Here is a 14,156-nt window from a genome sequence, read left to right as displayed (position 1 = left end):
GGAGGAAAATGTAGCCCTTTATCAGATGAGGACTGGACAACAGTGCTATGTAGTGTGCAAGATTGGGTGGTATTCAGTATGCCGGCTGTGATCCCAGCGCCCAGTATACCGACGCCGGAATCCCAACACCCGGCATACCGACATCTATTCTACCTCTTGGGGGTCAACGACCCCCCTGGAGGGAGAATAAATAGTGTGGCACACGTAGCGCGCCACCGTGCCCGCAGCTCGGCGAGCGCACTGAGCCCGCAAGTGGCTCATTTGCACTCACCCAGCTATCGGTATGCCGGCGGCTGGGATCCCGGCGCCGGTATGCTGGCCGCCGGCATACCATACTACACCCACAAGATTCTATTTGACACAGTCTATCTTAGAACTGTTTAGTTATTTATTTACACAGTTTTCATTTATTTGACACAGTCTATCTTATAACTGTTTAGTTAATTACATTTGGGCCTTGATATAGCTCACAATGCCTGAATTGGGAGGCCTGGTTGGTTCATCTGTATATTTTTAATCTAAGGTTACTGGCTGCATTCTTAACAAGTAGGCCTCATATCTATTTAGTCCTGGGAGTTGTATATTTGGATTGGCTTTGTGGGATTGCGTTAATAGCAATGCTGCTTAATATGTACCTAACTTGTGGATGTTGGCCAAGGTATCTATTGCCAAGAAAGTGAATGGCACTGGCGGCTCCTAGTTTTTCTGAGTAGGTGTCATTATTGCATGATACACCTTGCCACAAAAGATTTCTATATACTGTACCATCAGGAGCGGTTTCCCTGAGTATGAACATATCAGGAGCCTTTGGTTCAATTCCTAGCATGTATCGGGGTTGCTAGGCAGTGACCTGAAAGTGGATGGGGCTTTACAGTCACCCTGGAGCATAGAGTCAAAGATAATAAATGTTTTAATATTTTGATGTACTGTATACAATAGAACTTAAATGGCCCTTACATATATACTGTCCAATGTTCAGATGCTGATAGAAATTAAAGAGCTGTTTAAAGATGGTAAACACAGCTGTGTTGTTTCTTGCACATCTGTAGATAATAAGATTTTACTCACCGGTAAAACTATTTCTCGTAGTCCGTAGTGGATGCTGGGACTCCGTAAGGACCATGGGGGAATAGCGGCTCCGCAGGAGACTTGGCACAACTAAAGAAAGCTTTAGGACTACCTGGTGTGCACTGGCTCCTCCCACTATGACCCTCCTCCAGACCTCAGTTAGGATACTGTGCCCGGAAGAGCTGACACAATAAGGAAGGATTTTGAATCCCCAGTTAACAGTATGAAATATAACTGAGCCTCTCAACAGATGGCTCAACAATAACCCTTTAGTTAAACAATAACTATATACAAGTATTGCAGACAATCCGCACTTGGGATGGGCGCCCAGCATCCACTACGGACTACGAGAAATAGATTTACCGGTGAGTAAAATCTTATTTTCTCTGACGTCCTAAGTGGATGCTGGGACTCCGTAAGGACCATGGGGATTATACCAAAGCTCCCAAACGGGCGGGAGAGTGCGGATGACTCTGCAGCACCGAATGAGCAAACTCTAGGTCCTCCTCAGCCAGGGTATCAAACTTGTAGAATTTTGCAAATGTGTTTGACCCCGACCAAAGTTGTAAAGCCGAGACCCCTCGGGCAGCCGCCCAAGAAGAGCCCACCTTCCTCGTGGAATGGGCTTTCACTGATCTAGGATGCGGCAGTCCAGCCGCAGAATGTGCAAGCTGAATCGTACTACAGATCCAGCGTGCAATAGTCTGCTTTGAAGCAGGAGCACCCAGCTTGTTGGGTGCATACAGGATAAATAGCGAGTCAGTTTTCCTGACACTAGCTGTCCTGGAAACATACATTTTCAGGGCCCTGACTACGTCCAACAACTTGGAATCCTCCAAGTCTTTAGTAGCCGCAGGCACTACAATAGGTTGGTTCAAATGAAAAGCTAATACCACCGTAGGGAGAAACTGGGGACGAGTCCTCAATTCTGCCCTATCCATATGGAAAATCAGATAAGGGCTTTTACATGACAAAGCCGCCAATTCTGACACACGCCTGGCCGAAGCCAAGGCCAACAGCATGACCACTTTCCACGTGAGATATTTCAAATCCATGGTTTTAAGTGGCTCAAACCAATGCGACTTTAGGAAATCCAACACCACGTTGAGATCCCAAGGTGCCACTGGAGGCACAAAAAGGGGGCTGAATATGCAGCACTCCCTTAACAAATGTCTGAACTTCAGGCAGTGAAGCCAGTTCTTTCTGGAAGAAAATCGACAGAGCCGAAATCTGGACCTTAATGGAACCCAATTTTAGGCCCATAGTCACCCCTGACTGTAGGAAGTGCAGAAAACGGCCCAGCTGAAATTCCTCCGTTGGGGCCTTCCTGGCCTCACACCACGCAACATATTTTCGCCATATGCGGTGATAATGGTTTGCGGTCACTTCTTTCCTAGCTTTAATCAGCGTAGGGATGACTTCCTCCGGAATGCCCTTTTCCTTCAGGATCCGGCGTTCAACCGCCATGCCGTCAAACGCAGCCGCGGTAAGTCTTGGAACAGACAGGGCCCCTGCTGCAGCAGGTCCTGTCTGAGCGGCAGAGGCCATGGGTCCTCTGAGATCAGTTCTTGAAGTTCCGGGTACCAAACTCTTCTTGGCCAATCCGGAACAATGAGTATAGTTCTTACTCCTCTTTTCCTTATTATCCTCAGTACCTTGGGTATGAGAGGAAGAGGAGGGAACACATAAACCGACTGGTACACCCACGGTGTCACCAGAGTGTCCACAGCTATCGCCTGAGGGTCCCTTGACCTGGCGCAATATCTTTTTAGCTTTTTGTTGAGGCGGGACGCCATCATGTCCACCTGTGGCCTTTCCCAATGGTGTACAATCATTTGGAAGACTTCTGGATGAAATCCCCACTCTCCCGGGTGGAAGTCGTGCCAGCTGAGAAAGTCTGCTTCCCAGTTGTCCACTCCGGAAATGAACACTGCTGACAGTGCTAACACATGATTTTCCGCCCATCGGAAAATCCTTGTGGCTTCTGCCATCGCCCTCCTGCTTCTTGTGCCGCCCTGTTGGTATACATGGGCGACCGCCGCGATGTTGTCTGACTGGATCAGCACCGGCTGGTGTTGAAGCAGGGGTCTAGCCTAACTTAGGGCATTGTAAATGGCCCTTAGTTCCATAATATTTATGTGTAGGGAAGTCTCCTGACTCGACCATAGTCCTTGGAAGCTTCTTCCCTGTGTGACTGCCCCCCAGCCTCGAAGGCTGGCATCCGTGGTCACCAGGACCCAGTCCTGTATGCCGAATCTGCGGCCCTCTAGAAGATGAGCACTCTGCAGCCACCACAACAGCGACACCCTGGCCCTAGGAGACAGGGTTATCAGCCGATGCATCTGAAGATGCGACCCGGACCACTTGTCCAACAGATCCCACTGGAAGATCCTTGCATGGAACCTGCCGAATGGAATTTCTTCGTAAGAAGCTACCATCTTTCCCAGGACTCGCGTGCCTTGATGCACCGACACCTGTATTTGTTTTAGAAGGTCTCTGACTAGAGATGACAACTCCTTGGCCTTCTCCTCCGGGAGAAACACTTTTTCTTGTTCTGTGTCCAGAACCATACCCAGGAACAGTAGACGCGTCGTAGGAACCAGCTGCGACTTTGGAATATTCAGAATCCAGCCGTGCTGTTGTAGCACTTCCCGAGATAGTGCTACTCCGACCAACAACTGCTCCCTGGACCTCGCCTTTATAAGGAGATCGTCCAAGTAGGGATAATTATAACTCCCTTTTTTTTTGAAGGAGTATCATCATTTCGGCCATTACCCTGGTAAATACCCTCGGTGCCGTGGACAGACCAACGGCAACGTCTGGAATTGGTAATGACAGTCCTGTACCACAATTCTGAGGTACTCCTGGTGAGGAGGGTAAATGGGGACATGCAGGTAAGCATCTTTGATGTCCAGTGATACCATGTAATCCCCTTCGTCCAGGCTTGCAATAACCGCCCTGAGCGATTCCATTTTGAATTTGAACCTTCATATAGAAGTGTTCAAGGATTTCAATTTTAGAATGGGTCTCACCGAACCGTCTGGTTTCGGTACCACAAACATTGTGGAATAGTAACCCCGGCCTTGTTGAAGGAGGGGTACCTTGATTATCACCAGCTGGAAGTACAGCTTGTGAATTGCCACCAGTACTACCTCCCCTTTCTCCGAGGGCAGCAGGCAAGGCTGATTTGAGGTAACGGCGAGGGGGAGTCGCCTCGAACTCCAGCTTGTATCCCTGTGATACTACTTGCAGAACCCAGGGATCCACCTGTGAGCGAGCCCACTAGTCGCTGAAGTTCCCGAAACGCGCCCCCACCGCACCTGGCTCCACCTGTGGAGCCCCAGCGTCATGCGGTGGACTCAGAGGAAGCGGGGGAAGATTTTTGATCCTGCGAACTGGCTGTCTGGTGCAGCTTTTTTCCCTCTTCCCTTGACTCTGTGCAGAAAGGAAGCGCCTTTGACCCGCTTGCTTTTCTGAAGCCGAAAGGACTGTACCTGATTATACAGTGCTTTCTTAGGCTGTGAGGAAACCTGAGGTAAAAATTTTTCTTCCCAGCTGTTGCTGTGGATACGAGGTCCCAGAGACCATCTCCAACAATTCCTCACCCTTATAAGGCAGATGTGCCTTTTAAAGTCAGCATCACCTGTCCACTGCCGGGTCCCTAATACCCTCCTGGCAGAATGGACATTGCATTAATTCTGGATGCCAGCCGGCAAATATCCCTCTGTGCATCCCTCATATATAAGACTACGTCTTTAATATGCTCTATGGTTAGCAAAATAGTATCCCTGTCCTGACAGGGTAACAGACCACGCTGCAGCAGCACTATCCATGCTGAGGCAATTGCAGGTCTCAGTATAGTACCTGAGTGTGTATATACAGACTTCAGGATAGCCTACTGCTTTTTATCAGCAGGCTCCTTCAAAGTGGCCGTATCCTAAGACGGCAGTGCCACCTTTTTTGATAAACGTGTGAGCGCCTTATCCACCCTAGGGGATATCTCCCAACTTGACCTATCCTCTGGCGGGAAAGGGTACGCCATCAGTAACTTTTTAGAAATTACCAGTTTCTTATCGGGGGAACCCACGCCTCTTCACACACTTCATTCACTCATCTGATGGGGGAACAAAACACAGGCTGCTTTTTCTCCCCAAACATAAAACCCCTTTTTTGTGGTACTTGGGTTAATGTCAGAAATGTGTAACACATTTTTCATTGCCGAGATCATGCAACGGATGTTCCTAATGGATTGTGTATATATCTCAACCTCGTCGACACTGGAGTCAGACTCCGTGTCGACATCTGTGTCTGCCATCTGAGGTAGCGGGCGTTTTTTGAGCCCCTGATGGCCTTTGAGACGCCTGGGCAGGCGCGGGCTGAGAAGCCGGCTGTCCCACAGCTGTTACGTCATCCAGCCTTTTATGTAAGGAGTTGACACTGTCGGTTAATACCTTTCACCTATCCATCCACTCTGGTGTCGGACCCACAGGGGGCGACATCACATTTATCGGCATCTGCTCCGCCTTCCACGTAACCTTCCTCATCAAACATGTCGACACAGCCGTACCGACACACCGCACACACACAGGGAATGCTCTGATTGAGGACAGGACCCCACAAAGTCCTTTGGGGAGACAGAGAGAGAGTATGCCAGCACACACCAAAGCGCTATATAATACAGGGATTCACACTACCCACAGTGATTTTTCCCTTATAGCTGCTATAATACACAATTTTGCGCCTAAATTTAGTGCCCCCCCTCTCTTTTTAACCCTTTGAGCCTGAAAACTACAGGGGAGAGCCTGGGGAGCTGTCTTCCAGCTGCACTGTGAAGAGAAAATGGCGCCAGTGTGCTGAGAGAGATAGCCCCGCCCCTTTTTCGGCGGACTTTCTCCCGCTTTTTTATGGATCTCTGGCAGGGGTATTTTTCACATATATAGCCTCTAGGACTATATATTGTGATTTTTTTGCCAGCCAAGGTGTTAATATTGCTGCTCAGGGCGCCCCCCCCCAGCGCCCTGCACCCATCAGTGACCGGAGTGTGAGGTGTGCATGAGGAGCAATGGCGCACAGCTGCAGTGCTGTGCGCTACCTTGTTGAAGACCGAAGTCTTCTGCCGCCGATTTTCAGGACCATCTTCTTGCTTCTGGCTCTGTAAGGGGGACGGCGGCGCGGCTCCGGGACCGGACGATCGAGGTCGGGTCCTGTGTTCGATCCCTCTGGAGCTAATGGTGTCCAGTAGCCTAAGAAGCCCAAGCTAGCTGCAAGCAGGTAGGTTCGCTTCTTCTCCCCTTAGTCCCTCGTAGCAGTGAGTCTGTTGCCAGCAGATCTCACTGAAAATAAAAAACCTAAAAGTATACTTTCTTTTTTAGGAGCTCAGGAGAGCCCCTAGTGTGCATCCAGCTCAGCCGGGCACAAGATTCTAACTGAGGTCTGGAGGAGGGTCATAGTGGGAGGAGCCAGTGCACACCAGGTAGTCCTAAAGCTTTCTTTAGTTGTGCCCAGTCTCCTGCGGAGCCGCTATTCCCCCATGGTCCTTACGGAGTCCCAGCATCCACTTAGGACGTCAGAGAAAAGCTAATAAGCGATATGGGGGGTCATTCCGAGTTGATCGTTCGCTGCTGATTTTCGCAGCGCAGTGTTCAGGTGAAAAAAATGGCATTTCTGCGCATGCGTATGCCCCGCAATGCGCGCGCGACGTACAGGTACAAAGCCCTTTGTGGTTGTGCTCAAGTTCTAGCGAAGTTTTTCTTCGCACTGGCGGCCGCTAGAAGATTGACAGGAAGGGGGCGTTTCTGGGTGTCAACTGACCGTTTTCAGGGAGTGTTTGCATAAACGCAGGCGTGTCTGAAAAAATGCAGGCATGGCTGGGCGTTCGCTGAGCGGGTGTATGATGTCAAATCCGGACACGAATAGGCTGAAGTGATCGCAAGTGATGAGTAGGTTCAGAGCTACTCAGAAACTGCACAAACTGTTTTTTGTAGTGCTCAACTGCTGAGCTAAAATACACTCCCCAGTGGGCGGCGGCATAGCGTTTGCACGGCTGCTAAAAACTGCTAGCGAGCGATCAACTCGGAATGACCCCCATAGTCTTTTACTGTATGTGTATTGGGTTTTACCTTTGCTGTTACTGTATGTCATTGTATAAAACTACCAAAAAATAAACTTGATTAACAAAATAGTGTGCTATCCATTCAGTTCTGTTAGTATTACTGTGGGTAGCTTACCAATCCCAGTAGGTTGAGAAAAAGGTGAGTATGCTTGCGGATGAGGTTATAAGCCTGGCAGCACAAATCTACAAAGTCATGAAAGCGGCTGGACGTCTTGTCCCCTCCATTAATAACATATGCCATGTCCGATGTGAAGACAAAAGGGGCACGGTCCCTGCAGTGATAAGAGAAAATGTTTTGGATTGATTACAAAAGCAGAGAGGACCAGAATGCAGGGATGTATTTATCTGATGGATGTTTTGTTCAGGTACATTCCTTGTCACATGAAGCCTGCATTAAGAATTTTATTTCAAGCATATGATATTTGTGTCTAGTCCTAGTGCAACAAAAAGAAATAATATTATTCACCTATGGCATTTACTACACTTTGTTAACCAGTAAATTACTGGGCAGCATGAGCATGAGATGACTTGTAGATATTTGTGTAAAATGCATGTGATGACAAACAAAACACACATACATTCTTGCGTTAGGGGATTTCATTAAACATTTGACCAACTACTGGAATGGTTGGTTAATTTTTTGCTATCATGGAAGTTTTTACAGTTGGGCCTAACTGAGACTGGATCGCTGCATTGATCGCAGTCTGAAGCCATTTGAGGACACGGGTGCACTGCACGTGCGCACCACGGGAGTCCCAGTGAGATGCTAAAAGGCGGGCCGCGTGCAGTGGCGTGGACACTGTGGCAGTACAGGGACCCCACTAGACCACCAGGGCAAGGGCACAGGTCGGTTTTCTCTCATAAACCGTTTATATAAGCCCACAGTACCCGGTGGTAAAGTCCAGCAGGGGGATAAGGCTTTGACCTGTAGCCCCTCCTCCAGCCCGCCATTTAGAGTAAATGTTCCCGCCCTGGAGCTACATCTCTCTCTCTCCCTCACTCCCTGTCAGCGTTTGGGCGCCATTAGGACAAGCTGAGCTGATCCTGGGACTGTTTGGGCAAATCCTCCTCTGTAAAGCCGACTGCATGTCAGAGCTGTGCATTTTACAGGACACTTAAGTATTCTACATGTCTGCTGACAGTGTTAGTTAAGAAAGAGTGCATTTAGTCAAGGTTATATTGATTGAGTGTATAGCTATACTTAGTATTACTCTGTATTGCTAGTCCAGTGCAGTTTTATTGCATGTCATAATTACTGCATTGTACAATGTGACTATGTGTGTGTGCATATAGCTGCTGTGTGACCTCCATTTCGTGTCTCTCACTCAGATTGTTATCCCTATATTCTATAACCTGAGGGGACTAAGTGCGTCAGGTTTGTCAGTTAATATAGGTGTTTCACAAGATATACTCAGTGTGTATTTTTCTCTGTGATTTTTAGTCAGCATATAACTCTTGAGTCCCCTGTTTGTGCTAATACACTGCACATGGGGTTCTTGTCAGGTATTGTGCTGCTATTGTACTGGGTTGCCCTGTATTGAGCTTTCAGATATGTCAGCTACAAGGGGCGATGGTGCTGGGGCTGATCCCACATTGCGTGGTGGTGACGCTGCAGACACATATTTAAAAAAAACGTTGCAGCCGAGGGTTCAGGTTCAGGAGTTCCTTACCCCCCAGTGGGAACATAGCAACGGGGGTTCATAATGACCCACCTTGGGCTACTTTCTCCACGTTATTGAATACGCTAGTAACTAGACTTGCGACCCCTATGGGACCTCCTGTGCCGGTACAACCGCTAATGGTCCCTGCGGTTTACCCGCCATGGGCAGATCAGCTGTCCGCTCAGTTACAGCAATTGAACTAATCACTGACTACACAGAAGTCTATCCCTCGCCCGCCTAAGACCAACGGATCCTCTAAGCAGGCCATTACTTCCTCACAATCCACCAACATCCCAGATACTTCGTCTGATGAGGATGGCGTATATACTGACCCCACAGATTCTGACCCCGATGCTTCTGATGGGGAGTCTGTTTCACAGGTGGATGTCACTGACTTGCTGGAGGCAATCAGGTTAATTCTTCAAATTACTGATGAACCGGAGCCTGATGCTGCCCCTAAGAAACCGGACAGGTTTAAATGTCAGAATGTGGTTAAACAAGTTTTACCTCACTCTGACCATCTAGTTGACATACGTCAGGAATCCTGGGAAAATCCATGAAAGAAATTCACGCCTCACAAGAAGATGCTGGCTTGCTACCCCCTCGAGGCGGAGCTAAGTAAAAATTGGGAGACACCCCCGCCAGTGGATTTGCAGGTGGCGCGGCTGGTTGTATCCTCTGCTCTGCCTGTAACCACCGTCACTTCGCTGAAAGAACCGACGGATAAACGTGTGGAGGGTTGTTCAAAGGCGATTTACACCCTAACTGGTGCAGCGCATAGGCCCACTATTGCAGCGACATGGGCTGCAGAAGCTGTTGAAGTGCGGTCTCAGGAGCTGGAGGCGGAGCTGCCTTCCAACGCTTCTGATAATGCCAAACAATGTCTGTCGTATATTGTCACAGCTTCTCATTACACTAGGGAGGCAGCTTCTGATGCCGGTATCCTGGCGGCCAAGGCTTCTACTACGTCCATATTGGCTCGCCGGATTCTATGGTTGCGGTACTGATCGGTCGATCTGGACTCTAAGAAAACCCTGGAGGTGCTCCCTTTTAAGGGAGACATTCTTTTTGGAGAAGACCTCCACAAGATAGTGGCTGACTTAGCTTCTGCTAAGACGGCATGTCTACCTAGTACTGCTCCTTCAGTGCCGAAGGCTAAGAGTACTCCCTTTCGCTCCTTTCGTCCTTCAGGGAAAGCAAAAGGTCAGGCGTACCCGAAACAGGTTCGCACTTCCAAACCCAATAAGCCCAAACCCAAACGGGCCTGGGCTGCCCATCAGCCTGCTTACAAAACTGACAAGCCCGCCGCATGACGGGGTGGGCCTCCCTCTGAAGGATTCCAGGGTGGGGGACCGACTTCTAGGGTTTACTCAGGAATGGTTGAAGACCACTTCCGATACCTGGGTACGGGAAGTCGTCACTCAAGGTTACGCCGTAGCCTTCAGAAATCGTCCCTGTCATTGATTTTGCCTGACAGACATCCCTTCGGATCAGGTGAAGGCAAAAACTCTTCATTCGGTGGTACAGTCCCTCCTGGACACAGGAGTAGTAGTACAGGTGCCTCTGGCTCAGAGAGGCAAGGGGTACTATTCACCGCTGTTCCTAGTCCCGAAACCAAATGGGTCTTCCCAGCCCATTATCAACCTCAAGTCCTTGAACAAATTTGTGAAGGTCTCCAAGTTTCGTATGGAAACTCTTCGATCTATTGTTCTGGCCTTGGAACCTGGGGACTATATGGTCTCCCTGGACATACAGGATGCTTACCTGCATATTCCGATTGCAGTGTCACATCAGTAGTACCTGAGATTTGCGGTTGGCAACCTCCGTTACCAATTTCGGGCTTTACCTTTTGGTTTGACCACGGCCCCGCAAGTCTTCACCAAGGTCATGGTGGTAATGACGGCTGTACTCCGCCGTCAAGGGGTTAGGATCCTACCGTATCTGGATGACTTGTTGATCCTGACAAATTCCCCAGAAATTCTCCTACGCCATCTGGATCTGACTATCCAGTTTCTACAAGCCCACGGGTGGCTCATCAACTGGAAGAAATCTTCCCTGGTCCCTGCTCAGAGCATGGTGCACCTCGGGGCGTTCTTGGACACGCACAACCAGCGGTTGTTCTTGTCTCAGGAGAAAGTCCTGAAACTTCAGGACAGGATTAGTTGCTTCCTATCTCGTCCCCAAGTGTCGATATATTCGGCAATGCAAGTGCTAGGTCTCATGGTGTCGGCTTTTGACATGGTGGAGTACGCTCAATTCCATTCCCGCCCTCTGCAGAAGCTGATTCTTGCCAAGTGGGACGGCCTGCCTCACCAGATCAGGTCTCACATGATCTCCTCATCTCCGGAGGTCCGTCTGTCACTGAGCTGGTGGTTTTAGGACCAACGATTGAGCAGGGGTCGTCCCTTCTGGATCTCCAACTGGGTCCTTCTGACAAGGGATGCCAGTCTGAGAGGTTGGGGCGCGGTGTTGGAGCAGGGTCGGTGGACTAAGGAGGAGTGTCTCCTGCCGATAAACATTCTGTGTTCAACGCACTGAACTTGGCCCAGCATTTAATACAGAACAGACCTGTTCAAGTACAGTCGGACAACGCCACCACGGTGGCATACATCAATCATCAAGGCGGCACTCAAAGCCGCATAGCAATGAGGGAAGTATCACTGATTCTTCAGTGGGTGGAACGCCATCTGCCAGCCATATCGGCAGTATTCATTCCGGGGGTCCTAAACTGGGAAGCGGACTCTCTCAGTCGTCAGGATGTACACACCAGAGAATGGAGCCTCCATCCAGAAGCGTTTCAACTCCTCGTGGACAGGTGGGGCCTTCCAGATGTGGACCTGATGGCGTCTCGACACAATCACAAGGTAACGGTCTTCGGAGCAAGGACAAGGGATCCTAAAGCACCGTTCGTGGACGCACTGGTAATTCCATAGAACTTTCAGCTGCCATACGTGTTCCCTCCGGTGTCACTACTTCCCAGAGTAATAAGGAAGTTCAAGCAAGAAGGAGGAATCCTGCTTCCAATCGCTCCCACGTGGCTCAGTCGGCATTGGTTTTCAGACCTTCAGGGTCTCTTGATAGAGCGTCCCCTTCTACTTCCACAGCGCCCAGATCTACTTGTGCAGGGCCCCTGTGTATATCAGGATTTAGCCCGGTTGGCTTTGACGGCGTGGCTCTTGAAGCTTCCGTCTTGAGGGCCAAATGATTATCTGAGGCGGTCATTCAAACCATGTTGAAGGCCCGGAAACAGGCTTCTGCTTGGATTTACCATAGGGTCTGGAACTCTTACTTTGCTTGATGCACATCTAGCGATTATGACGCTTACAAGTTTAGTACGGCCAAAGTTTTGGCCTTTCTACAACAGGGCCTGGACTTGGGCCTTCGTCAGGCCTCCATCAAGGTTCATATTTCTGCCTTGTCAGTTTGGTTCCAAAGAAAAATTGCGACTTTACCTGATGTGCATACGTTCACTCAGGGTGTGTTACGGATTCAACCTCCTTATGTCCCGCCTGTGGCTCCTTGGGACCTGACGGTGGTTCTAGAGGCGTTGCAAGGGTCTCCGTTTGAGCCTCTTGAATCTGCAGACCTTAAGTGGCTTTCTCTTAAGGTATTGTTTCTGCTGGCTATTGCCTCTGCTAGACGGGTGACGGATTTGGGTGCCTTGTCTTGTAGGTCACCTTATCTGATTTTTCACCGTGATCGGGCGGTTCTTAGAACACGTCCCGGGTATTTACCGAAGGTGGAGTCTTTTCTCCACCTTAATCAGGAGATTGTGGTTCCAGCCTTTGCCTCTCCTGACTTGTCTTACAAAGAGAGGTCTTTGGATGTGGTACGGGCTCTCCGTATCTATGTGAAGAGAACTGCCTCCATCAGGAAGTCGGATTCTTTCCTTGTTCTGTTTGGTTTTCACAAACGTGGCTGGCCTGCTCACAAGCAAACCCTGGCCGGATGGATTAGAATGGTGATTGCACATGCTTATGTACAGGCTGGCCTTCCAGTTCCTGCTGCCATAAAGGCCAATTCTACTCGGTCGGTTGGACCTTCTTGGGCGGCCCGCCGTGGTGCGACCCTTGTACAATTGTGCAAGGCGGCTACGTGGTCCTCAGTGAACACGTTCATAAGGTTCTATGCCTTCGATACTTCCGCCTCCCAGGATGCTTCCTTTGGATGCCGGGTTCTTGTGCAGGCTACAGTGCGTCCCCTCCCATAAGTAACTGCTTTAGGACATCCCCAATGTCATTCCCTGTGGAGCCCAATGTACCCTGCAGCAGAAAACAAGATTTATGGTAAGAACTTACCATTGTTAAATCTCTTTCTGCGAGGTACACTGGGCTTCACAGGACGCCCACCCTGATGCACTTAACTTCTTTGGGTTGGTATGGCATTAACCGCTGACACTTTCTCCTGTCGTGAGAATGTGGTGTATGTGGCTACTAATGGTTGTCGTCTCTTTTGCCTGCTACTGCATTGGACTGGTTAACAAAAAGTGAGCTCCTGTGCACTGAGGCGGGGTTATAGAGGAGGCGGCGCTATGCATTCTGGGAACAGTCAAAGCTTTGAGCCTGTTGGTGCCTTGGATCAAGATCCTACTCTACACCTCAATGTCATTCCCTGTGAAGCCCAGTGTACCTCGCAGAAAGAGATTTAACAACGGTAAGTTCTTACCATAAATCTCGTTTTCTACCAGAGTGTCATACAGTTTGCCAGAATATTGTGGTGAGCAGTGGTGGTTCAAGAAGTGGCGCACACCAGCTGCCAAACATCGCCTGTCGGGACTCACTAACAGTTGGTGTGGCTCCCCTATATGAATTTTGGACTGCACTGCAGACTGGAGCCACCACTGGAGGTGCGTAACTTTTGCTAATGAACCTTCTTTAAGGATTCCTCATATTTCACTTGGGACACTGGCTCACACTTCTCAATACAGCTTGGAATACCCTCCTGCTGATGTGGCATATTGCATTGCTTAATGTTTTATTTACTAGCTGTTCTACCCGTACTTCGCATAGAAGTTGCTGCTTTTCACGATTGCACATATACATGAGTGTTTATAATTTGGTAAATCCATAGAGATGTAAATTTGAGACGTCTTAATGTAAGTTAATCGTAATCTATGGTTCTTGGCGTTACTCGAGGAGCACCTGTAGCAGATACGGTAAAAGTGACAGGACCATTTTTGTAGTTTATTAAATTCTACACACTGGAGGTGCAATCTAAATCCGATTGTCCATTTGGGCGTTACCGTTTACGCAACGCAAGCCTTGTATCGGTAATTACTTCATAATATCAGCACCCTTTTCATCCCCTTAGGGGAG

The 14,156-nt window shown here is 49.2% G+C and overlaps 1 protein-coding gene across 1 annotated transcript in view; it reads right to left on the bottom strand.

Moving 5' to 3' along the window:
* The window catches only part of PIK3C2B (phosphatidylinositol-4-phosphate 3-kinase catalytic subunit type 2 beta), a 257,575-nt gene that overhangs the window by 43,246 nt on the left and 200,173 nt on the right, over nucleotides 1–14,156 (bottom strand). Inside the window, exon 26 of the mRNA XM_063955240.1 lies at nucleotides 7,296–7,452. Within this exon, the coding sequence (XP_063811310.1) occupies nucleotides 7,296–7,452 (157 nt within the window). The remainder of the gene's footprint in view (nucleotides 1–7,295; nucleotides 7,453–14,156) is intronic.

Source organism: Pseudophryne corroboree, chromosome 2 (assembly GCF_028390025.1).
Source record: "Pseudophryne corroboree isolate aPseCor3 chromosome 2, aPseCor3.hap2, whole genome shotgun sequence".
NCBI lineage: Eukaryota > Metazoa > Chordata > Amphibia > Anura > Myobatrachidae > Pseudophryne > Pseudophryne corroboree.
This window is presented reverse-complemented; position numbering and strand designations above follow the sequence as displayed.